General features: G+C 34.6%; 2 protein-coding genes across 9 annotated transcripts in view; one reads left to right on the forward strand and one right to left on the reverse strand.

Moving 5' to 3' along the window:
• CHD9 (chromodomain helicase DNA binding protein 9) overlaps window positions 1–27,786 on the forward strand; it is a 222,929-nt gene that overhangs the window by 83,678 nt on the left and 111,465 nt on the right. For all 8 annotated transcript variants that reach the window (XM_065925328.1, XM_065925334.1, XM_065925332.1 and 5 more), the window contains exon 2: window positions 6,548–8,167. In XM_065925328.1, the coding sequence (XP_065781400.1) occupies window positions 6,713–8,167 (1,455 nt within the window). In that variant the 5' untranslated portion in view covers window positions 6,548–6,712. The remainder of the gene's footprint in view (window positions 1–6,547; window positions 8,168–27,786) is intronic.
• On the reverse strand, window positions 26,705–27,317 carry LOC136160977 (small integral membrane protein 11). Its single transcript, XM_065925340.1, has one exon. The coding sequence runs from the start codon at window positions 27,089–27,091 to the stop codon at window positions 26,915–26,917; it is 177 nt and encodes a 58-aa protein (XP_065781412.1). The 5' UTR covers window positions 27,092–27,317; the 3' UTR covers window positions 26,705–26,914.

A 27,786-nucleotide genomic window follows, 5' to 3' on the forward strand; every position in this document is an offset into this window, starting at 1 on the left:
GCGCTATAGAAACCCTAAGGAAATTAGCAATATGTGGCCAATAGTTGAAGGTTTATCCCTTTAACACTAAACCTTTTATTTTATCCATTTGAGATAAAAATTTTCACATTTCAATAAGCTGGAATATTTTGCAGATAGCTTTGAAAACAGAAGTTTTAAAGGGAGACATAAATCTTCAAGAATTTGAAGGTTTGTCACAATTAGATTTATTTTATAACAGTCTCAAAGTAAATGCCTGGGAAGGCAGGAGGAAATTTGACTTGATGAAGTTTTGAACAGGTATTCAAACAGCCTGAATGCCTAAACAAGAGTTTGTTTCTAGACATCAACAGACCTTTCTTTCAACAAAGAAATGGCAAACTCCAGTTTGCCAGCTTTTTATTTTGCCAAATAAGAATATTCTCTCTTTTTTTAATTTTAAAAGATCTAATTGGCTTTATTAAATGAATCATTAATTAGGCAGCATCCCATCTAGCAAATAGAGAGGAATTCCCAGGGAAAATCTTTAAAATGACTAATATCATTATCATCCTATTCTTTGAAATATCGGTCACTCTCATTAGTAGAGGTGCTATTTGCTATCTAACAATAACTTCAAATAGCAGTAGCTACTGTAAAAATGTTCATCAAGTGTTAAGCCAGAGAAGAAATTTTAATCAGTGAAATAGTTCCCTGTTGCCTCCAGGATAAAGTCCAGATTTCTTAACAGGGCTAATAAAAGGCCTGGATATCTGACCTCTGCTTGCTTCTCACCATCTCTCTCTTTGGCTAGTAGCGTGTTCTGGCCACATTATGCTATCAAGTATTTCCCAAAGTGTCCTGTCCTGCCTCACCTCTGGGCACTGCTTCAGTGTTTCCTCTGTGCTCTTGCCGATTTTAGGTACCATGCAAGAGAGGGAGGGAATCGTAAAAGACCTGTTCTCCACATGAATAGGGATTACTGCTTGCTGGTAGAGACAGTATTATCTTACACCTTTGAAGCAGATAGGACTGTAGTTAATAGTTTGTATAGTTATTTTTGTTCTTTGGTTTTTTACAGATGAAAGCAGAAAGTATGTGATCTTCTCAAGGTCACGCAGCTAGGTGGTGGTAGAGCCAGGACTCAGGTCTTGTGTTTCTTTGTTTGAAGTATCATGTTCTTTCTAATTTCTTTATAGTCATTCACTGATTTAGTTAAAATATATCCCCTGCCTACCATGCTGGGCAACATACTAATAAGGATACAAAGGTTATAAAGGTGTTCCTTTATCCCAAGGGTAGAGTCTATTGGAGAGAAACAGTAATATATTATTATAATGAAAAATTATTTATTGTGTGCACAGGTTACTAAACCAGGGTTGAGTAGGCAGAGGCCTTCTATAGGTGAATCCTAAACTGAATTTTCTGCAGGTACAAGTATGAAATATCTGTAAGTAGCTCATAAGCAAAGTAAAAATTGTGTTGTTTAGTCATTAAGTTGTGTTCAACTCTTTTACAACCCCATAGACAGAGCCTGCCAGGCTCCTCTGTCCATGGGATTTCCCAGCCAAGAATACTGGAGTGGGTTGCCATTTCCTTCTCCAGGGGATTTTCTCAACCCAGAGATCTAACCCACATCTCCTGCACTGCAGGTGGGTTCTCTACTGCTGAGCCACCAGAGAAACCCAAAGTAAAAATTAATGCAGCACAAATTTAATACTGTATACAAATGCTGTGGACATGACTATAATAGAGGACTGAATAGTTTGGTAGGGATCAATGATTATACTAAGTTGGAAAAACTATTAATATGTAGAACTTACTGGGAAGACATTCATTTAGTAGAAAAATATTGAGAGACTTATTTAGAGAATATAGAAATGTTTTAGAAAAAAAGCAACTATTAGATACTGTGGAAAGTAAATTTACCACTGAAGTAAGTTTTTATGTATATATATGTATAAATTCTGCTATAGAATACATATTTAGAGGCTTTATTTTTACTCTTATGGCCCAGCTCAAATGTTACCTCTTTATGCCTTTCCTGATCTTTTCTGGACATAATTAATTATTGTCTCATATATGCTACTGTAATACAGTGCTTTGTATAACATAATGCTTTGTATCTCTGCTAAGATGTATATCATATTATTTGTTTATGTGTTTTCTTCCCCTCTAGAATTTTTGAAGGCAGGGATTCTGTCCTATTGATTTTTTAATCCATTTTATATGATCATCATGTTTGGCATGGGATAGTTGTAGAAACAAAGATAGATAAGTAATTTAGTTTTGGTTCTGAGACTTCCCTGGTGGCTCAGATGGTAAAGCGTCTACCTACAATGCAGGAGACCCGGGTTCAGTCCCTGAGTCAGAAATATCCCCTGGAGAAGGAAATGGCAACTCCATCACTCTTGCCTGGAAAATCCCATGGACACAGTCCACAGGGTTGCAAAGAGTCGGACATGACTGAACGACTTCACTCACTTTAGAATTCTGTGCCCCAAATATCTTAATGTACTTAATGATAAGGTCCCCTACATTGTTGCTCCAACTGGTATTTCTACCTCTGTTTTTCAGTTTTCTCCTTTTGTATACTCTAAAATGGTCATACTACTCCTAAATATGTACTTCCTTCCTTCCTGCCATTTCTTTATTCCTGAATTCTTTGCCTGGCCTGTCCTTTCAATCACTTTATAAGATCCCTTCAAATGCTAATTGTTCTAAGAAGCTTTTCCTAAATAACTTGCCAAGTGTGCACTCTCTTCTCTTAATAAATCGCCTTATAGATAAACTTGTGCTTGCTTCTCATAGGCCATGTTGACCATATTTTATTCCATATATGATGTGCTCTTCTTGTGCCATTACTCCTTATCTCCCCTATTTAGATTCTGAACCTCCTGAGGGTAGTGGCTTTTGTAGTTTCTACAGAGTTGCTTTGGATGTAATGGACAGTCCATAATATTTGCTTAGTTAAATGGAAAGTTAAAATTAGACTGACCTTTTTATGAATTTGTAAGATAGTACATTTATTAGAATGAAATAAGGTGATAGATCTTAAAGAGGAACTTAATTGAGCACTGTATCAGTTGTAGAATGAAGTGTTTAAATCAGAAAAGGTGACTTTTTTTTTTTAGATTTTATGGGCACTTTTTTATAGTTTATCTTTAGTTTCTATTTTTATAACTAACATTGACTTCTTACATGTGTCTTGTCACATACGAAATGTATATCTTCTTAGATATAAGGTGTCCATTTTCCTCATTAGATGTTCCTTCTCTGAATGTACTTTAATAAAAGCACAAATATCATATTATATTGGTATTGTATTATATTAATATTTACCTGTCTAGATCTCCTTTCAGAGGTCAGTTATTCATCATCCTAGTGCCTAGAAGTTGTTTTTCAATAAGTGTTTGTTAGAAGAGTAAGCAGCAAAATTGTTTTCTTATTTAAAACTTTTATTCCTCATATTTTCAATAAGCTTTGGGTTACATAAATGTAGAAAATAGTTTGCTATAGTATAATCTATCATAATGTACAAACTTCAAAGACTGTACCATTTCTTTCCTAATTGGAATATAACATCTTAAGTGTATTTCCAGAACAGTGTTCTAAAAAACCTTTAACTATTTCTTAAGAATAAAACAGATGTTCAGGCCTATAGTATATAGTATATATTTGGGAATGTTTACTGTTATCACAATAATTGGGAGTATATGAACTAATGTCATATGCTTCAGGTAATTTACTTTCAACATTCAACTGGGCAGTAGATTTTGTAGTTCTGAATTCTTGAAGTAATAGATTCTGTATATTCAAGAAATTATTTTAATCGATTCTAAGATGCATATTTTTTCTGCTTTTAATATCTCTGAAATTAGGATGTGTCTCAGTCGCTGTCTGCCTGGTAGCTGTCAGGGAGGAGTTGTCAGTTGGCTGTGTATACAGAAACTTAGTCATAGCTATTTACGTTGCCATCACTTCAGTTGGGCTGTGTATGTTGGTACTGCTGCTGCTGCTGCTAACTCACTTCAGTCGTGTCCGACTCTGTGCGACCCCATAGACGGCAGCCCACCAGGCTCCCCCGTCCCTGGGATTCTCCAGGCAAGAACACTGGAGTGGGTTGCCACTTCCTTATCCAGTGCGGTGAAGCGAAAAGTGAAAGTGAAGTCACTTAATAGTGTCCAACTCTTTGCGACCCCATGGACTGCAGCCTACCAGGCTCCTCCGTCCATAGGATTTTCTAGGCAAGAGTACTGGACATGTTTAATTATTTTAAAGGTCTCAAAAGATAGAGTTATTCAGCTTTTAAACAAAAAGTTATTGATTATACAGAGAGGCCCAGAGACAGAGTAGCGGAGCATAAATTTAATATTCAGTTCAGTTGCTCAGTCGTGTCTGACTCTTTGTGACCCCATGAAGCACAGCACGCCAGGCCTCCCTGTCCGTCACCAACTCCTGGAGTTTACTCAAACTCATGTCCATTGAGTCGGTGATGCCATCCAACCATCGCATCCGCTGTCGTCCCCTTCTCCTCCTGCCTTCAATCTTTCCCAGCATCAGGGTCTTTTAAAATAAGTCAGTTCTTCGCATGAGGTGGCCAAAGTATTGGAGTTTTAGCTTCAGCATCAGTTCTTCCAATGAATATTCATTATTGAAATCCATTATTTATATATTCATTAGTGAAACAGATAATTGTTGTTGAAGAAATGACAGCAATTCTACATTTCTTTACAGAGCAACAATCAGGTGTTTCTGGACCAAAAAGAGTACTTCTTGGAAGAAGAAATTGTCAAATTCTTCAGAATAAGTCTGCTTCTAAAAATGTTTTTTTAAAGTTAGATTATAAAATAAAGATTCAAAGTGATATAATGTCATAGTTTATTTCTTCATGTTACATGGTGCAACTAATGATGTACCTTATATTTGACAATATACTGGATTTCATAACTTCTGTTGTATTTCTTCTTTTTCCCTCTTGGTAAATGATCATACATCCATTAAAAAAATATAGGACATTGCTTTCTCTGATTAATGGGTTAGGTATACATAGGTGTTCCCTTGTCTAGTGTCTATAGCAGAACATAAGATATGGTCCAGAGAATTGATTTAACCTACTTTATTCTTTCTTTTTCTTCTTTTTGGCTAATGCTATGTTCAGATTAGAGCACATAGCACTTGGTCCATTTAGTCTCACAGTTATAAAATCTGGAAAAAATTTCTCTCTTTCTGTATTTTACTTTTTCTAAAATTATGTTTTTTGTTAAAGTACTTGTATACCATTGTGATTAATAAGTCCATTTCCAGGTAAAATTAATGTAAATTTATATAGTTTTTCCTTCTCAGAAAATTTTCAAGAGTATTTTTTCATTTAAATTGTGAGCAGAAAAAATAAATAAATTATGAGCAGACATTCTCTTTAGGAAATTTATATTTTCTAATATGGACCTCCCAAAATAGACGCTCTGCAAGAGTTTTTTAGACATTTGCTAGTTTTTGAATAAATTAATATGTAGAGGAGCAAGAATCTTAATTTGGGCTCTGTATACAAGACAGCAAGGTCAGAACTCTAAATTACCTTTATTGAAAAGGTTTGGAATAAATAATACAAGCCTGAAATGAAATTGGCAAGTAACCTATTAGATCCTTTCCACAATTCTGTGTATGTTTATGTGATGTGTCTGTGTGTATAAATGTTGCCATTTTTTTTCTCTTGCGATTATCATAAGACTAATTTATTGCTTAGCTTAAGCTACTGTTTGTTTTTGCCTCAGCTTGATTATCAGTACATTTTATTTTGCACAGTTTAGTAAATATAATAAGCAATAGGTATATTCCAAATGATTTAATGGTGGGAGACTTAGGGGTAGAGTAATGAATATAGCTATTAACAAAAAGGTGCTTGGTTTTGCTACATGGATGTCTGTATTACTTGGCTCTCAGGAGGCTGATCTTCCATGGTAGCTGAACAAGAGAACCATGGTAGCAGTATGATACAGCATCTCCAACATACCACATGTCTGTGTTGTCTGTCAGCTGACCAGATGGCTAACTTTTATCTCATTTAGGGCCAGCTTATCATGACTTCATACAATTGCTCTTCTTGCTGTAATTTCATGTGTATCCTATAAAGTAGTAGCTTTATCTGCTCAAGAGGTGTAGAGCAAAACATCACAACATACTTGCTAATCTGAGAGGATCTGTTGTCAGTTACCTTAGCACAGCATAACTTTCAAGTGTAATACGTAAATATTTTGTACATGCTAGAGCTGTTGGGGAGTGCTGGCCATTTCATGGTATGGGAGAGTCTGACATTCCGTTCTCAAGGTTACATTCTGTCATAATATGTGAACTTCAAACTGAAGTAATATATGTTATTACTTTTAAATGCATATATGTATACATAGTCATGTCCCCTGTAGCAGCAACTTTTTCCTTGTAGGGAATATCACTGAGCTATTTGCAATGAATTACTCTACCAAAACATACTCTACTGAGATTGTATGTTTTTTAAATCATATATAAACTTTGTTTGTAAAACTTTAATGAATATTCATTATTAAACTTTGCTTTTGTTCTTATTTCCTAGGATTCTGACACTTCATGACATGTCATTATCCAGAGCAATAATGAACATTGACCTGTTATGGATTAGTTGATGACCTTTGGAAATGATCCAATAATATCTACTACAGAGAAACTGAATGTACTCCATTTGGAGTGAACAGTCCAGATTATTATTGAAGTTTTCAAGATGACAGATCCCATGATGGACTTTTTTGATGATGCCAATCTGTTTGGTGAGACCTTAGAAGGTTTGCCAGATGATGCATTTGTACAACCAGGACCTGTTTCACTAGTTGATGAATTGAACTTGGGTGCAGAATTTGAACCTTTGCACATAGACTCACTGAATCATGTTCAAGGTACTCCAACACATCAGAAAATGACTGATTATGAACAGTTAAATCAATTTGATTCAATGAAATTTCACCAAGTTAATCAGTCTTTTGGTAGCCCAGCTGAACATGTGTTATCACCACACTCTCAGTTTAATTGTTCTCCAATCCACCCCCAGAACCAACCGAATGGTTTGTTTCCAGATGTAGCAGATGGCAGTCCTATGTGGGGCCATCAGACAGCTACTAGCATTTCAAATCAAAATGGGTCTCCTTTTCACCAACCAGGACATTCTCACTCTATGCATCAAACTAAAAGCTTTGTGGCACACCATGACTTTGCCTTATTTCAGGCCAATGAACAACAAACACAGTGCACTTCGCTACGCTCGCAACAAAACAGAAATAATCTTAACCCAGGGCAAAATTCTCTTAGTCAGTCTAAAACTTTCATGGATGTTAATGTTTCTGGTCCACACAGAGTCAGTGTTAACCATCCACCACAAATGAATAATGCATCTACTTCACAACAGTCCCTTTCGATGCAGCAGTTTTCCCAAACATCAAACCCTTCAGTACACTTCCTCAAGTGTAGCAGTCACCAAGAAGGTAATTTTAACGGACCTTCTCCAAATATGACTTCTTGTTCTGTCAGTAATTCACAGCAGTTTTCTTCACATTATTCCTTTTCCAGTAATCATGTGTCACCAAATAGTCTTCTTCAACCCTCTGCAGTTCTTGCACCTAATCATACAAATCAGACTTTGTCTGATTTTACTGGGAGTAATTCCTTTTCACCTCATAGGGGAATCAAGCAAGAATCGACTCAGCATATGCTAAATCCCAATACATCGTTGAATTCAAGTACCTTCCAAATGTTGCATTCGTCACATCCTCAGGGTAATTACAATTCAAAGTTGTCTCCTGTGCACATGAGCTTCCCGGATCCTGTGGACTCAGGAGCTCAGATGGGCCACTTCAGTGATCATGTGGAAACCAATGGCTTTACATCTTTGGAAGAGAACTTACTTCATCAAGTGGAGTCTCAAACTGAGCCATTCACAGGACTTGACCCAGAAGACCTCCTGCAGGAGGGTCTCCTTCCCCAGTTTGATGAGTCAGCGTTTGGGCAGGATAATTCAAGTCATGTTTTAGATCATGACCTTGATCGGCAATTTACTTCACATCTTGTAACACGGCCTTCTGATATGGTTCAAACTCAGTTGCACAATCAGGCTCGGAGTTGGCATTCATCACTTTCTAATCATCAGCATTTACATGATAGAAATCGCCTGTGTTTACAGCGACAGGTATGTAACTCTTATTTTGGTTTGGGATAGCGTGGGGGTTTTACTCACTGAGTTTATTTCATATGAGTAGTACTCAGAATTTCTCAAACTCAATAATTCTGTCAGGTGAATGTGCATATTTTGATGTAGATTTATATTGTTTCCGTAGTCTTATATTTGAAAGTCCTTCATTGATTTGCTCAAAACAATAAACTTCTATTATTTAGATTTTTTAAAAATATGTATCTTTTATAAGATATTAAGACATCTTTTGTAACTTTCAGTTATGATTGCCTTTGACAGAAAGATTTATTATCAAAAACAAAAACTTAATAACCATAATTAAAAGGAAAACAATAAATTGGGAATGTTTTATTGCCAATATAATGGACATAGAGTTAATAGTCCTATAAAAATAATTTGATAATTTGATGAGATCTCATTAGTTGATGATTAAATAAAATGTAAAAGCTGAAATTCACAAAAGAAGTCAGTAAACTTGACATTCAGAATGATATGCAACTTTAGTAATAATTCAGTTGCAGTGTGGTTTCATTTTTATCTACTAGAAAAATTTTTTTTAATTTGATGCTTAATATTGGCAAACTTATGGTGAAATTGGAATTCACATAGCTTTGTAACTGATACAGGTATTTTGGAAAGCAATTTGGTGGCACGTGGCATATTTGAGTATAAAAACTTTATTACAATAACCCAAATATGGCTAAAGTAATATACCCAAAGATAATTCTCTTGCTGTATCTAGAAGGGAAAATTGGAAACAGCACAATTTATTATCATATCTATATTGGATGAACTGTTATAGGCGTCAAAAAGACTTTGAAAACTGATAATATGTTAATAATGGTGGAAAAGCATAATTCAAAATTAAGATCCCAGTAAAGTGGTTAAGAGTACAGGCTCTGGTATCACACTACCTGGGTTAGAATCTTGGCTCATGTTACTTATTAAGTGTTAATAATTTCGGTGCATCTCATTTGCTTCATCTTTAAATACGGGATAATAATAGGACTTTGATAAGAATGAAGCAAATTAAAACATGTAACGTGCTTAAAACTAAAAAAATAAATAAAGTGCTTAAAACTGTGCCTGGCATATAATACATGCTTAGCATGTAATAAGCACTTAACAAATTTTTTTAATAATTATGCTTTTTTCATTGCAGTTTGAAAATATACTTATGAAAAATACTGAAAGAAAATAAGTTGTTTTAGGGTAGCACAATTGCTTTTCTTGCCTTTGGTTTTTATACTTTTTGTCATATGAATGTATTACTTTAAATTCTTTTGGTGTATTTAATGTAGTACTTTATCAACTTTCTGAAAGTTTGTTGTTAAAGATTTATAAAATTGCTTTAATACCTTGTTTACTTGTGAGATTTGGTAGACAATGAAATATAGCATGGTTCTTGAAATTAAGTATTTACGGACCTTTTTTTTTAATTTCAAAGCTTTGAAGTGTCTGAAGAGGATAAAATCTTTATCTTTTGCTTTGTGGGTCATGATGTTTTTAGTACAGCTTTTGAATTGTCTAGATAGATTTAAGATATTTAAAAGCAACTTGTAAATTCTCTTCCTCCCCTTTTTGTGGCCTGAATATAATATTATGATTTTGCTCCCTCTGCTGGAAGAGGGTCAAGCATCTTGGACCTTGGGGAAAAACCACTGACCAAACCCAGGATCATGTATTCACTTTTTACGTATACTTCTGACTAGTTTGACTAATTAACTTGTCCAACATAAAATTGAAGTTATTAAATCTGAAATTTATTAACTTATTTCCTTAATTTTATTTTTCTAAGGACTTTTTTTTAATTCATGTTTTCCTAAACATATACTCCTGACTTTAAAAAGAAGTTAAGACTTTCTTCTATAGATTTGGAATGAATGGAGAATAATTATAAATATCTAAAATAGTCCCCAATACTAATATTTAAATATTAGTACTAAATCTAATACTAATACTCAACCTTAATGCTATCTGAGAGAAATCAGCCTTTAATAAATCATCTTATTTACACTGATACATTCATAAGGCTTTATTTAAATCTACTCATCTTCTTGTTTCAGAGTTTGTTTCATTTTGCTAACTTCTTATTTTTGTTACATGTTTAAAATCTGATAAAGGGCAAATGTTTTTGAATACTTACATGACTTACTGAAAGTTTGTTCTCAAGTTTCCTATTATTTCTTTGTGTTAAGACTTAAGAGTTGTGAGTTTCTGATTGTGGGGGTGGAGAGAAGAGATGGATTGGTAGAGAAGGTAGGAGATTATAATATGGTTAATAGAGATTGGATACAGATTTTACATGTATAGAATTATGTCAGATATCCCAATATGTGAAATTAACCTATTCAGTATGTATAATTTATGATAAATTTTGGCAGAGCATATATAAGTCTTTTATCAGAATTTTTTGGCATTTTCTGAACGATAATGGTTACTATATAGCCAAAATGTTGTATTATTACAGTTTTCCCCAAGTTCTATGAAAAGAATTTTTTTCTTAGTTTTTTTTTTAAGTCTCTTGCTTAAATGCAATAATTTCATTTCAGACTAAATTAGCATTGTTAAGTATGTGTGTAGAAGTTAACAGATTAAAAACTAAGAAAGTGGCATAATTTTTGGTTTATTAGAATTTTAAAAAGGACACATACTGTTATAGCCAAAACAAGATATTCATTAATCTATCGTTGGAAAACTCATGGATGGCACTCTATAATTGTAGAAACCTTCACTGAGAGTATTAAGTATGTAAAGAGTATCTGTAAGCCTTGCTTTTTCTTATTCCCCAATTTAGGTGGAGTATTTGTGGATATAATTTCAAAATCTTAGAATCTGTGTCAGTCATTAAAAACAGTGAATATTGCTGAGAAAATTTCTTATATAAGTGACTCTAGAATTTTACCATTTAAAAAAGAGAAAAAAGTGAGGTTCTACAGGAAGCATCTCTAAATGTAAATACAAAACATAATAGAGAAAATACTAACTTATTTTCATCTCTGGTTGTTAGAGCAAAGGAATATTGAGAAAATAATACCATAAAATTTTCCTTGCTCTTTTATGATAAATACTGCTCTTTAGTGACAGAGAATCTTTCATTTTTGTCTGATTATTTGTGGGAGTACTATATGGAGCACTGTGTGATCTTTGAATGTTTGTAAATTAAATTTACTGTAAAAGTTCTATAGCAGTGAAAGATATGTGGGATAGCTAAAATAGCTATCAGCATAGGAGATAGAATTTTAGGAGGTATATAATTATACATAATTCCTTGTTGGCTTTTGTATTTTGATGAATTTATAACTCTATTTACCACCTTGAATTTTTTTTTTTTATTTTCCCTGAAGGTAGGGAAACCTGTCTTTTTTTATAAGCTTTAAAAAAAACTTAGAGAAAGGTTTGAACCGCCTATGTAAGGTACATTTTAAAATATTGGATTTGGGGGAATTCCCCAGTGGTCCAGTGTTAAGATTCTGCACTTTTCACTGCCAAGGGCCTGGGTTCAATCCCTGATTGAGGAACTAAGATCCCACAGGCCACACAGTGCGGCCAAATAAATAAATAAGAAAATATTGGGCTTCTTTTCTGACAAAAAATTTAATACATAATTATTATTTAAAACCTGAACAACATAGAAAACAGATGAAAAATAAGTTACTTGTAGTATCACTACAAGAAGATACCATTGTTGACATTCTGTAAGTTTCCAATGAGACCTGCTGTCTGTCTCTTCCCTATGTATTTTTGCATTTTTAAGAACAAAGTTGGGATCATATAGTTTATGCTTTTTGGCAAATTGCTTTTTTGTAATTATTATTATTGCAACAAATTAATATGTTGCAGGCATTTTTCATGTTGTAAAATATTTTTCTGAAAATGATTTTGAATGGCTAAAAGTTTGCCTTCTTAAGTTTGCTAAGAGTGCTGAGTGCTAAGTTGCTTCAGTTGTGTCCAGCTCTTTGTGAGCCCATGGACTGTAGCCCGCCAGGCTCCCTTGTCCATGGGATTCTCCAGGCAAAAATACTAAAGTGAGTTGCCATTCCCTTCTCCAGGGGGGTCTTCCCGACCCAGGGATCCCACCTGTGTCTCTTATGTCCCCTGCCTTCGTTAGCCAGTGGGTTCTTTACCACTAGCTCCTGGGAAGCCCAAGGTTGCTAAAATGCAATATAAAAGTAAAGTTGTTATTGAGATCTGGAAAAAATCTGAGTCAAGGTAATTAAAATATTTTATATTTTTGTTGTGTTTATTACTGTAATAGTTCAATTTGAAGTAGGCATGTGATAGTAAGCAAAAACAAGAATATGCCCTATGATAGAGCATTATGTTTGTGCCAGTGCTATTCTAAATGCTTGATATATGTTACTAACACATTGATCCTTCACAGCAGTCCTTTTATTTGGAGTTAGTTAACTCCTTCAGTTTCCATTTGAGGAAACTGAGGTACAGAAAAGTTAAGTAATATACCCAAAGTCACATAGCCAGTGACCTGACTAGATTTCAAATCGGATTTAGCTCCATTATATATGGTCTTAACTACTTTCACTTTACTTCGGAGTGTTTTAATGCAGTGTGATGTTTAACAATAATACACTAAGTGATTCCTCCCTTCTCACCCTGCCCCCTCCCCCACCCCTTCAGAAATATACCTTATTGATGAGATAAAAACTTGCTTTAGAGTCTTTAAGTGAAGACCATTCAGCTCAGTTATTCTGGCTATATTGACAGATAGTTTATTCATTATCAGAGGGAAAGACAACCCCAAAACAAAAAACAAAAGTAAAGTGAAATAGCTATTGCTTCAAAAAGTGTTTTCACTTTTTAAAAAATAAGGTTGTGTTTAAGATGATAATAACAAATGCCTTAAAGATAAACCTCATAATTACCTTCAAATATTTGAAGGACTTTTGAGGCCGGAATTGCATCTACCAAGTGGAAGTCAGAGAAAAGTAGATTAGTATAAGGAAGTTTGAAGTAAAACACTTTCACTGAAAGCCAGGAGTCCTAACAATGGACTAAATTGTTAGGCTCTTTTCAGCTATTCTGTGGTTGTAATTTTGAGTTTCTTTGTGAGATGTATTATTCATATTGCCTGTTTTAGCTACTGAGTGGCTATTACAAATAATGAAGAAAAGTAAAGATATGTGACTAGTTCTCTGCTATCCAGGAATACCTGGGAATTATTTATCACAGATGGGTAAATTTTCCAGATAGTGAAAGTGTGTTCTAGTAAGCTTCAAAACCTTAAATTTTATGACTTTCTCCCAACCCCCACCCCAAGAGTGATGGTAATGGTGGTAGAATGATCAGTTAAGATGAAAAAACTCTTAAAAGTTTTATAGGGAGGTCCTGTATGTTCAAATTTGTAATGATTATTGTTACACCTCCAGGAATCACCCTCACTTAAATGAGAATTTTAGATATTTCAAAGTTATCTTAGCAGTACAACTAATTTTTCCTGTAAATGAAATCATTATTAAAAAACAAAGCGGAAAACTTCCTACAACTGAATGTAAATCTAAAGCAAGGAATTTGCTATACTTTGCTCATACCCGTTGAATTCAGAGGATCCTGAGGTCTTTGCTAGTTATTTTTGGTTTAGGGTTTTTTTGATAGTGGTAACTTTTCCTACATCAAAAAGTCAACATATAATGAATAGTTTCAAAATTTGCCATTCCATTTATGTCCCAGACAAAAAGAAGAGAAAAAAACAACCTAAGTAGTATTTAGATTGTTTCATTGAATAATTTAAATTCTTCTAAAGTAACATCCCTCTATTTATCAAAATTTATTTGCATCTTTATGCATTTGGTATGCTATTGCTTATAAGACGTTGCAAAATTCTTAGTTGTCTAAGCTAATACACAAAATAGAATTCTGTGAAGGAATTTCCTGTTCAGTTGTTTTTTGTTTTTTCAGATAAAGTGGACTAGTTTTTTTGGTTTTGACACTTCTGTCAAATCTTCTAGATTAAAATATTCTGTTTGGACTGGAAATTTGTGTAATATTAGCAACTGCTGAAATACCTTAATTATTAAACTGTGTACTATATTAGAGGGATTGTGTTCTGCACTGAGTAATGACACTAGTTGTTAACAGTAGCTTTAAAACTGTTGACTTCTGACATGCATACTTAAGGGTGAGAGGTGAACAGGAAGTGAATTCCAGGGCTGGGGAAGAGGCGGCAGTTGGTGAGAAATTTGTGGATTTGTGCAGTGTGTGAAGAGCATGAGATTCAAGCCAAACTTCAAAGTAGGTCTAACAGAGTTTTATTGTATTCAGGTTTTTTGCTTTTGTGTTTTACTCTTTCTTGCTATTTTTTTAAATGGAAGTGCAGTTGATCATATAAGTTACAGGTATAGCATGGTACTTAATTTTTTTGAGGTGCACTCCCAGATACCTTGGAACTACTCAGTCGTTTATCCTTATTAACATCTGAAATTGAAAAAAATGTGTTAGGGGCTACTGAACCATCAAACTTTATTCCTATTATGATAATATGAATACTTTGGAATATTTAAATATGGGAGATCAGGTTTCTTTATTTGGATAGTTGGACTGAAATGATTTTAAACTACAGATATATTTTAACACAATATGCTATGAATAATACATGAAGGAGATGGTAAGCACATAGGAAGCTTATACTACAGTTATCAGTTAAATAAAATCTGGTAATTTCACTGGGAGGACCCAGAGGAATCGGGTGGAGAGGGAGGTGGGTTGGGAGACCGGGATGGGAAATTCGTGTAACTCTATGGCTGATTCACATCAATGTATGACAAAACCCACTGAAAAATAAAAAAGAAAAAAAGAAAAAATAAAAAAAAATAAAATAAAATTACAGATGTTTAAAAAATGAAAAAAAAAAAATCTGGTAATTTACTATAGTCAACTATGCAAATAATAACTTGAACATTTATTTTGCAAGTACTACCTTAACAAGTTATAAAAGGAAGGCAGTCTTCTTTTTTGTATTGAAGTTTTATATGATTTGCAATATTATCTTCCTTTCAGGTTACAGCATAGTGATTGAATATTTTTATGGATTATATTGCATTTAAAGTTATGAGGTAATAAGGGCTAAGAGCCAATCTTTAAGCAAAGTTTTTTGCTAGATTAATCTACACTTGTGTACCTGAAGAGTTTATGTTGAACATTTCCATTTCCTAGGGTTATAGAATTTTAGAGCTGGATAATATTTTACCCTATCCTAATACAAAAAGCAAAAACAGTGTTAGGTCATTTTGCTTGCTGTCATACAACTGGTTAACTCTCCTTCTTACAGTTTAAGCACTATAGTATTTAATCGTGATCAGAAATGAGAATTGCCAGGCACTTACAATTAATGTGTTATAAATATTGATATTTTTGAGTTGCTCAGTCTTATTTTTGTGTGGGATTTTTTTTTTTTGGTATGTCTGTCTTTCAGTGTGTTTTAGTTTTTAACCACACTTCTAGTGTTAAAAAACGCACACTTATTGTATCTGTCTGCTGCTGCTGCTAAGTCGCTTCAGTCGTGTCCGATTCTGTGTGACCCCATAGACCGCAGCCCACCAGGCTCCGCTGTCCCTGTCAAAAGTAGATATAAACTGTGTATGTGTGAATGGCTAAATTTTGTGTAACATCCATGTTTTGGAAATGTTGTGTTTTTGCTGCTTCTCTTTGTTTAGTATTTATTAGATATCTACCAGGTGTAAGAGATTGTGCTGGGCACTGAGGTTGCAAAAATGAGCCAGATGTGGTCCTTTGCCTTTGAACAACTCAAACTGAAAATTAAGTCATACTTTCCCATTGATCTGTATTGTAATTTCAGAGGTGTTCTCTTTTCAGTTGTGATTCAGTTTCAGTTGACAGAGGTTTCTAGCACTCCTCAGCTCTCCAACTAGTGATTTTGAATGAGTGATGATTATAAACAATTCATTTCCTTGATCCATCCGATTTAAAGTAGGTATTCCTAAGTTTCTAAGATTAGCTCTTTGTTACGTGACATTTTGTCATTCTGTACCTATTTGATCCTTTGTATGCGTTTATGTCCGAATTTTAATGTATGTACATATAATATCCAACTGCTCTTGTAAATGGCAGTCAAGAGAGCAGGCCCTTTTCTTTTGAGTTTCTAATCTGTTTAATTTTATTACAAACTATTTGTTACAAAACTATTTTAAGAAAAAAACTATGTGATTCAACTTTTAGCACTACTTTTTTGTCAAAAGAGAAATAAATACTTACTGAGAGATACATTATGCTTAAAAGATTACATTGCTAGATAAATTTCCTAGGATTTTTTCCCCCCTCTAAATACCTCAAATGAAAGTTAGACTTTCAGAAGTAATTTTTAAAAATTAATGTGGTAAATAAACATTGAGTGTAATTAGAAATAGAAATATATTTGCATAATATTTTGAGTGGTTTGCTTACATTGTTTGAATTTTTTAGTAATAACCTGAGGTATATATAAATTGGTATTATTTATCAGAGTTTACAGATTAAGTACTTGAGGTATCAAGGGGGAAAGTAACCTATCTAAAAATCTTTAAAATTCATTGTGTTTTCTACCACATCAATTCAAAAGAACATAAACAACAAATATATTCATTGAGCACCTGCTGTTTATATATCAGGTACTGTGCTGGGTACTGACATTACAAATGCAAAGAGACCTCTAAGGCTACACCTGCAAATCTGTATTTTTGTTATATTACAAGAATAAAGATGACTTCCAGTCAGCTTAAGCAATATTAGAAATATGAATATAATGAATTTCTTAATCTGTTTATAGTAATATTTACTTTTCCTAACTTTTTATTCAGAAAAAAAATAAACTTAGGAGTTGAAAGGATAATATAGTGGACATCCATGTACCATTCACATAGACTCACTGGTTTTTTGCTTGCCTCATTTGTCTTCTCACTCTGTTTTCATTTTAAATAAAAGTTACTTTTACTATGTGATAAAACTTATCAATAACAGAATATCATATGACCAAAATTCTGGTATCTTTTAATTATCCTAATAATTTTTATAGATGTTTATTTTAAAATATGGGATCCAGTCAAAGATCAGGCATTGCGTTTAGTTATGTCTCTTTAATATTCTTTATCCTAATACAGGGGTTTTCATGCTTTTTTGTTGTTCTTTTCCAATGTCACCATTTTTTTAAAAAGTCTATATTCTGTATTTATCTAATTATTTCTTCATACTTCAAATTAAACATTTCTTGGCGAAGGTGCCACATAGATGCAGTTCTTTTGGGTCATATTAAGTCATATTAGGAGTTTGTCCCATTATTGGTGATGCTGTTTTATCACTTAGTAAAATTACCTTCACTCCTTTGTAATTAGTAAGTGGGATTTGACTATAAAGAGTTGGATCCATAGATTAAAAAATACTGAATATGTTATAATAAGTCTATTGCCCTTATTATTCTTTTTGAATATTTTGCCAGTGGGAATCTTTGCAAGCCAACTCTGTGCCCTTCTAATGTGTCCTCTTTATTCTCTAAGTACTTCCACTTTCTGATGTAAGAAGATGTATTTAATTGCTTTGCCTCAGACCTGGAATCAGCCATTTCTTTAAGGAGCTCATTTGCTTTGCTTATACCATGTAATGTAATGGATCTGAGTACTATTTGTAATTTCTTAGTTGGGTTTTTGTGTTAGAACCTTGTGATCCAGAAATTTTTGATTCACTTTCATAAGTATTTTGTCACCATCTATTATTTCATGTGGTGCTATGTATGAAATAAGATGTAGTCCTTGCTTGGTATTTGATTTAGGTTAAACTCATGCTGAACAGAGGGGTTTGAGATTTTCTTAATAAGTTAGATAACAAATTTTTGAGAGCATACTATATGCTGAGCACTAATATAGTTGTAGTTCTAAGACAGCTTTGTTTCTAAGACATTCATTTTTTTATGAATTCAGTAAATATATTTTGAACACCTGTCATATGAACAAAGTTAGTGGAGGTGATGAAATTCCAGCTGAGCTATTTAAAATCCTAAAAGATTATGCTGCTTAAGTGCTGCACTCAATATGCCAGCAAATTTGGAAAACTTAGCAGTGGCCACAGGACTGAAAAAGTTTTCATTCCAATCCCAAAGAAGGACAATGCCAATGAATGTTCAAACTACTGCGCAGTTTCACTCATTTCACATGCTAGCAACGAAATACTCAAAATCCTTCAAGCTTGGCTTCAACACTACTTGAATTGAGAACTTCCAGATGTACCTGATGGATTTAGAAAAGGTAGAGGAAACAGAGATCAAATTACCTGTATCTGTTGGATCATATAGAAAGCAAGGGAATTCCAGAAAAACATCTACTTCTGCTTCATTGACTATGCTAAAGCCTTTGACTGTGTGGATCACAACAAACTGTGGAAATTTCTTAAAGAGATGGGAATACCAGACCACCTTACTTGCCTCCTGAGAAACCCATATGCAGGTCAAGAAGCAACATTTAGAACCGGACGTGGAACAATGAACTGGTCCCTTTGGGAAGGAAGTACATCAAGGCTATATACAGTCACTCTGCTTATTTAAATTCTATGCAGAGTACATCATGCGAAATCCCAGGCTGAATGAAGCTCAAACCGGAATTAAGATTGCCAGGAGAAATGTCAGTAACCTCAGATATGCAGAGGACACCACCCTTACGGCAGAAAATGACAAGAAACTAAAGAGCCTCTTGATAAAGGTGGAGGAGGAGAGTGAAAAATCTGGCTCAAAACTTAGCATTCAAACAATGAAGATCATGGCATCTGGTCCTGTCACTTCATAACAAATAGTTGGGGAAGTGGAAACAGTGACAGACTTTATTTTCTTGGGCTCCAGAATCACTGCAGATGGTGACCGCAAGCATGAAATTAAAAGATGCTTTCTCCTTGGAAGAAAAACTATGACAAACCTAGATAGCATATTAAAAAGCAGAGACATTACTTTGCCAGCAAAGGTTCTGTGTATAGTCAAAGCTATGGTTTTTCCAGTAATCATGTGCAGATGTGAGAGTTGGACCATAAAGAAGGCTGAGCGCTGAAGAATTGAGGCTTTTGAATTATGTTGGAGAGGACTCTTGAGAGTCTCTTGGACTGCAAGAAGATCAAGCCAGTCAATCCTAAAGGAAATCAGCCATGAATATTCATTGGAAGGACTGATGCTGAAGCTCTAATACTTTAGTCACCTGATGTTAAGAACTGACTGAGTGGAAAAGACCCTAGTGGTGGGAAGAATTGAAGGCAGGAGGAGAAGGGGTCGACAGAGGATGAGATGGTTGGATGGCCTCACCGACTTGATGGACATGAGTTTGAGCAAGCTCCAGGACTTGATGAAGGACATGGTAGCCTGGTGTGCTGCAGTCCATGGGGCTGCAAAGAGTCTGACATGACTTAACGACTGAATAACGATTGGGAATCTCCTGTTTGAGGTGCTGAGGGAGGGGCAGAGTTGATGCCCATACACTGTTGTTATGACTTAAAACTTCTATTGTGAAACTGCCTAAAAAGGTGTCATGGGAAGTTAAACATGGGGTGATTTTGTGTCCATCTGGCTCCTGCATTCTTCTGTAGCTTGTTGAAGACAATACACTAGAACTAGGATTTGAAATCCCATCATCTTCCAGTTACATTCTAATGCCCCCTGCTAGCAAAGCTTAACATTGTGCCACTGGCAGAGAAAAATGTGTACAAGTTTCTACTCCTTTATTGTAGTGTAGACAGTGAAGTATAGATTTAGACCTGAGGGGTAATAAAGTGACGTCTGGCATGTAAAGTAAGCCTTTGGTGAGGTATTGTTTAGTGCTTTTTGTTTTATTATTTTAGTGGTTGCTTTAAGATTAATGGTATACATATTTGACTTATCACAGTTTACCTTCAATTATAATATACATATTCAATATGAATACATTTGACTGATATCACAGTGTGCTTCGATTTCCCACCATCCTGGCCCTTGTACTTTTGTTGTTGTTTATATAAGTTATAAACTCCACACTAAATTTCTGCTAATGTTCCTTTAGGCAGTCAATTATCTTTGAATACAATTTTATGAATAAGAAAAAAATATATTTTATATTTAACTAAGTGTATACCATTTCCAGTATTCTTCATTTCTTCATGTCAATGCCAAGTTTCCATCTGATACAATTTTTTTCTGCTTGAAAGACTTCATTTAACATTTCTTGTAGGGCAGGTCTGATAGTCATGAATTCTTTTAATTTTTTGATGTCTAAAAAGTTTTATTTCCTCTTTGTTTTTGAAAGACATTTTTGCTGGATGTAGACTTCTAGGTTGACAGTGGTTTTTCTTTTTATCCTTTAAATATGTTGCTCTGCTGTCTTCGTTTTTCCTTGTTTCTGCTGTGAAGACTTCTGTAATTCTTCTCTTTGTTCCTCTGTGTTTAACATATGTTTGTTCTCTGCTAACTTTTATAAATCTTCTCTTTTATTATTTTTAAGCAGTTTGATTCTGATACTTGGTGTGATTTTCTTCATGTTTCTTCTGCATGAATTTTGTTGAGCTTTTTAGATCTGTGCTTATAGTTTTTTGTCAAGCATGAACATTTTTCTTTGAAATTTTTCTTGTTTTTGTTCTCTGACATAGGTAGACTGTTTAAAGTTGTACCACAGCTCACTCATGTGTGTATATGTGTGTATGTATTTTCTATAGCTTTTTCCTTGTTGTTAGTTTTGAATTTTATTTTCGTGTTTGGATAGTTCTGATTAATATGTATTCACTACTCTTTTCTTTTGTTGTGTAATCTGTTAATTCCAGCCAGTGTATTTCTTAAATCTCATTTTCATTCATTTTATGTCTTCCATGTCTATACTTAGCAGACTTAATCTTTCCTCTAATTTACTGAACATTTGAAATATAATTATACTAACCATGTTACTTTTCCTTGTCTACTATATCTATTATCTGTGCCATTAATGAGCCTGCTTCTATTGATTGATTTTTCTCCTTAATGTAGGTTGTATTTTCCTGGCACTTTGCATGCCTGATAATTTTTGAATGGATGCCAGACATTGTGAATTTTACCCTGTTGAGTGCTAGGAAAGTTTTGCATTTCTGTAAATATTCTTGAATTTTGTTCTCGGATAGAGTTAAGCTACTTGAAAATTGGTTTGTCTTTATAAGATCTGTTTTCAAGCTTTGTTTGGATGGACAGTCTTTAGGACTAATTTTCCCCCACAACTGACACAATAATAGCATTGTGAATTCTCTTTCCAATGCCTTGTGAAATAGAAAATTTTCCACTCTGGCTTATGGGAAGGTGGATGGACTATCCTTGGCCTTAGTGTGAGATCTCAGTTCCTTTCAGGTTGTTTTGGGCCTTGGGGAACTTCACAAACTGGTAGTATTGATCAGTACTTATCTAAAGCCTTGAGAGGAGACCTTCTGAAGATCTCCAGAGGTCTTTCCCTGTGAAGCTCTCTCTGCTGCAGAATGTTCCCCTGCAAACTCGTCGCTTTGATTCCCCTGAACTTTGAGCTCTGTCTCCTCAACTCAGGTTGTGAGATTCCACCTGACTTCCTGATCTCCCTGTTCTGCAGCTTAAAGTAGGATAATAGTCAGCCTTGGCTTAATTGTTTCCGTTCTCTCAGGGGTTACCACCATGGGTTGCCTGATGTCCACCATCTAGAAACTATTGTTTTATATATTGTGTTTGGTTTTTTGGTTGTTTTAAGTGTGAGGATAAATCCAGTTCCTGTTACTCCAGCTTGGCTTTCATTGGAGGACTTGAAACACCATTTAATGACTGTGTAATAATTTATAATATAGAAGTAGTATGATTTCTGTAGCCAGTTTGCCTTGTATAGTATAACCAGTATCTTTGTAGCTAAATTATTGTGTGTGCTTATAATTAGATTCCTAGAATATCAAGGTAGATGTACAGACTTTGCTTTGATGATTTATACAGTTATGAATAATAATAATAATACAATAACAATACAGTACATTAACAAGAATACAATATAAGAATAACAATACAATAACAAGAATACAATAACAATTATGATAATAAGAATGCCAATAAACATTGAGCAGTTATACTTAAAAGATCATGTCTTTACATATTTTTTTAATTGTCAGAACAACTCTGAAGTAGATCTTATCATCTCCTCTTTTTACAGATATTGACTTGAAGTACAGAATAATTACATAGCTTGTTCAGGGTCATACGGATGGTGTTGGATACATTTTTATATGTCATCACATTTTATCCTACTCTTCATTATGGCACCTTAATTTGTAAATTAAAAAAAAAACTCAAGGTATCACAGTTTATAAGTCACAGAGCAAAGACAAACACGGATTTGGGAAAACTAGATAGTGAGAAAAGATAAAAGGGAATCCCCTGGAAGTCTGGTGGTTAGGGTTCTGTGCTGTCCCTGCCAAGGGCCTGAGTTCCATCCCTGGTTGGAGAACAAGCCTCATGTACTACCCCCCTAAAAAAGAGAAAGAAAAGGTAAATCATTTATGATTTTGTAATACATAATTCATGAGTTTGCTTAGTTGTTTTAATAATTATTTACATAATATTTATTATAAAATAATCTTATATAATTCTAGGTTAAATTCATAAGCATCTTAGATATAGTAGTACTGCAGGGAATAGTACTTTTTTTTTTAATCAGATAATCTGATTTCCAAAGTGTTGTATTTTATCTTGTAAAACTGCTGTTTTTTACTTTCTTTTTTTTCTTTTTTTGGCTTGACTCTGTTTCTTTGTAACTTACTCTTTCAGCACTTTCTTATTATTACTCATGTGGTTGTATCTCTTACTGAATTGAGCCATAATTACTAGAAAGTTTAATTCGTGAATTTTTGTCACCAGACAAATGAGTTATTTATGAAGAAGATAAATCAGTTTTTCTGTTCTTGGTATCTGTCATTCATTTCTCAGTTCCATTGTTGGATAATAAATATTTTGCAGGTTGGTTTTTGAACGTAAGTTTCTTTGATAAAGTAGGAATAGCACTGGATTTGTAGTAATGAGAGCTAGGCTTGAGTCCTAGCCCTGTTGTCTACTATCCTAGTAGTCTTAGGCAAGTTTTCTCATTTGTAGTATGTGGCTGTATATTTTTTAACATTTTTTATTAATAAATGTGACAGTAAATTTGGAAGTGCCCTGTAAATTGTAAAGTCAGCTTATTATTTGATAATGATTCCTTGCTTCAAGGATTTTCAAAAAAATTATAGCTAGAAAGACCTTTAATTATTAATCAACTTTTTAAAATTTTATAGTTACAGAAACTGAAGCCCAAGTGGCATAATCTAAAATCTGATTCTATTTCCTTTTATTGCTTTTTTTCTTACATAACATTTTTTTACACTCCCCTACTTTCTTGTGTAACTATTTCTTTAACTCATTTTTATGCTGGCTGGCCTCTAAAATTTGTGAGTCCCAGGGAAAGAGTACAAATGTAAGCTCTTAAATTGTATGTCAAAATATTTAAAGTCGTGACATCAATGAATTGTTAAATATGTTCTGTTCTTCTTTGAGAAATAGAAGCATTTGTTTGAAAATAGAATCTTTGGGCCCTATGGAGTTCCACACCCAGAATATGGCAGAAATAGATCATTCTGCTTCTCTTTCCACTCCTGTTGCTATCTTGTATTTCAAGTGGCCTCACGAACACAATGTGGACTTTTCAGCCTGCATATCCAGGCTCCCCTTTGCTCTTCCCATCTCTTTACCCTTGCCATACAAAGTGTCCCTTGCCAAACAAGATTTTCCTTGAGAGAACAAACCTAGGGAATAGACCCAGGTGGGCTCTGCAAGTGAGTGTGAAACTTTTAGGTAGGGAATTCCTACATACCTGGAGCATGTTCTAGAAGAGGGAAGAGGTAGTACATTCTTTTGGCCTTGAGGAGGGGTGTGACAGAAGAATCAAACCCTCTAAATTGTGCAGCTCAGGGAAGAGGGACTCCTCTTGCCCAATGTAAAGGAAGATGTTTCCTTCACAAGGAAAAGGGACTCCTCTTGCCCGATGTGAAGAAAGACGTTTCCTTCACAAGGAAGAGGGACTCCTCTTGGCCTGATGTAAAGAAAGATGTTTCCTTCACAAGAAAGAGGGACTCCTCTTGCCCGATGTAAAGAAAGACGTTTCCTTCACAAAGAAGAGGGACTCCTCTTGCCCGATGTAAAGAAAGATGCTTCCTTTACACGCAACGACACAGATTTGTGAAGTGTGCTGTGAGAGCCGGTAAGCTGGGGTTGTAGGTAGCGAGCTTGTCTAAGACCAAGAGGAAGATTTTCTGTTTATGGAAATCTTTCTCATTATCCATACCTTGGACTTTATATCTGTCAATTCAAATATAGTTGATTTGTGAATTAAGAGTTTGTAGACTGTATAGTTTTAAATTTTTCTTAAAAGCAAAGCTGTCAGTATTCTTAGGATTAAAGTGAAATTGTCCTATTAATACATATGTGTGTTCCAGTCAATGAATTGGTAGTATGGTAGTGGATTGGGACAAGTTATTTTCTAATGAAAAATATTCAGTATCCAAAAACAAATAAAATGAACTAAATAAATAAAAGTAGTAAATAAATGTTCTTTCATTTCAGTAGGTGTAACATTTTGCCTTTTTTGCTTTATTTATAGATAAGTTCATAGATTTTATTGTTTTGGGTGGTATGATTTGAAAGTAAATTCCAGTCCTCACAGGACTTTACCTCTCAATACTTCATGTTAAAATCCCCTAAAGAATGAGAGATAGGTTTTTAATACAACCATTATCACACCGAAGATCAGTTCAGTTCAGTCGCTCAGTTGTGTCCAGCTCTTCACAACCCCATGGACTGTAGCACGCCAGGTTTCCCTATCCATCACTAACTCCTGGAGCTTACTCAAACTCATGTGCACCGAGTCAGTGATGACATCCAACCATCTCATCCTCTGCTGCCCTCTTCTCTTTCTGCCTTTAATCTTTCCCAGCATCAGGGTTTTTTCCAGTGAGTCAGATCTTCACATCAGGTGGCCAAAGTATTGGAGTTTCAGCTTCAGCATCAGTCCATCCAATGAATATTCAGGACTGATTTCCTTTAGGATGGACTGGTTGGATCTCCTTACAGTCCAAGGGACTCTCTCAAGAGTCTTCTCCAACACCACAGTTCAAAAGCATCAATTCTTTGGTGCTCAGCTTTTGTTACAGTCCAACTCTCACATCCTTATTATGGCCACTGAAAAAACCATAGCTTTGACCAGATGGACCTTTGATGGCAAAGTAATGTCTCTGCTTTTTAATATGCTGTCTAGGTTGGTCACTGAAGATAGTCAATAGTAATTTCACATTTCACTTAAAATCTTATTCATATTCAAGTTTTTCCAACTGTTAGGATAAACTATGGAGTTTTTAAAATCATTTTTACTTAAGATATCCCACTGAAATGGTTTTGGTCATGACTTTAGAATTAAAAATGTATCCAAGTCTTCATTGCTTTGTCATTAAAATTTTTTAAAATAATCCTGGCATACCAATTTAAATTATCCTGACATACAAATTTTATATATTTTCTTGTTGCCAGGATGTCCTTTGAGGAACAGTGGCCTATAAGTAGCTATGAATTCTTTCTGACATTTTAAAAATTAATTACTTTTCCCCTTTGTTTTAACATGCCTTCTAAATGTACTTTTTCCTTCAGGGAAAACGTTGGCTAAAATTGGGATAAATGAAAGGGATTTACATAATTTGAGGAGAACAAGTGAGTTACTGCAATCTCTTAGATTTCTTTTGAGGGAAGAGAAGAATGAGAGATTATAAATATTTGAAAACTGTTTTAGTGATATATTAAGGCAAAAATATAGATGACAGTACTTCTGGTGAGAATAAACCATCTAGACTTCTTGAAATGTAGAGTAAAGGTTAGACCAATTACTTCCCATAGCTACTCAGTTTTTGACACTTGCTCATCACTTTTTCTGGGATCTGTTTCTGTGGATTCAGGGATCTGAATTCAAGAATCCATATAGATTCTATGGATCTGCTTCACTACAAAGTCTTAGGCTGATTATTCTTTCTCCAGTTTCTTGGTTCTTCTTTTTTCTCCCGTGCACTGATCCAGATTCTGCAAGATTCTGGCTAAAGCTCTCTTAGCTTTTCACTCTATATTTTCTACTTCTTTTATTTTATGGTATCCCAAGCCTTCTTGTATTACTTTGTACAAGATACTCCCCAAATACATACCTTCTTAAATCTAATTTAACATTTTTCATTTGATTGTAGACCTCTTTACAGATGGGCAGTGAGGGCTGATAACTTAGATGTACCTCCTCTAAATTACTGCCTCTGCTTTGTTCCACTTTGGTGCCAGGTTAATCCAGTATAGTTTTTATCATAATTTTTCCTGCCCAAAGTCTTCACTTAGCCTGGCACTCAAAGCTTCACACATGACACCATAACTTCCCAAATCTCTCGATACTGTATCACTCATTCATTAAAATAAAATGTTTCCTTTTCCTTAAAAAAACAAAACAATCGAATCGCAAATCACTATATACAAACACTTTTAGTTCTGTAGCTATCTCTCTCTTTTTTTTTTTTATTCTACAAAGGTTATTTTATTTTAGCAAACAAAATACTGGTTCTTCTAAAAGCATATAAAAATTCGCATCATTTTCAGTTAGGCTAGAGGCTGCGAGTTTGTCTTCTGACATATCGATACCGTTCAATAATTAAGACTTTCTTCTCAGCTGGAGTCCACTCGAGCTACATTTACACCATGAAATCTTTCACTCCCCTTTAGCTCTCTTTCTTCTCCGCCTGCTTCCTCTTCTCAGCTTCCAGCTCTTGCTGCTTTGCTTCCAATCGTTTCCTCTGGTAGACTTTGACTCCAGCAAACGCCAGGCAGAGGATTAGTGTTTTCGCCGCCAAGATATACAGCAGCAGGGGGGAGTGTTCAAGCACCTTCCAATTCATGCTGGACCAACTGGGAGTTCACTCCTGGTCGTGTGGGCCACGCAGACAAGGAGGAGAGGGAACCCAGTTGGGGCAGGTCCCACTGTTCCCACGAGTCAGAAGACTTGAGCTCTGGATGAAGGGCCCACTCGCTCTGGTAAGTGACTCCCCTCTGGGGGCCTCCGTCCCATAGCTCCAGGCCACGGAGGATCCAGCTCCGGGGCCGTGCACAAATCACGATTCCCACAGTGCCTGTAGCTATCTCTTTTAGTGACTGATACATGTAAGATTAAATAGGATAATATTTTTAAAGAGCTTAAGAAATAGGCACTCAAAAAATATTACAGCCAATTATATCACACTATGCACTGCATGAATTAGCTTGCTTTAATACTGAACACAATCTTTTGTAGCTGGTACCAGTATTATACACATTTTATGGATGAGGGCACTATAGTTTGGAAAGATTAACAAACTTGCCCAAAGTTACATGGCTGATATGTAACAGAAAGAAATTTTAAACCCAAGATTACCTAACTCCAAAGTCACTATTTTCTTCTATTGTTAATGGTTAATTACACACTATTTTTTTTTTTTTTTAAATATTATTTTATTAGTTGGAGGCCAATCACTTTATAACATTTCAGTGGGTTTTGTCATACATTGACATGAATCAGCCATATAGTTACACGTATTCCCCATCCCGATCCCCCCTC

This window comes from Muntiacus reevesi, chromosome 2, assembly GCF_963930625.1.
Source record: "Muntiacus reevesi chromosome 2, mMunRee1.1, whole genome shotgun sequence".
NCBI classification, from domain to species: Eukaryota; Metazoa; Chordata; class Mammalia; order Artiodactyla; family Cervidae; genus Muntiacus; species Muntiacus reevesi.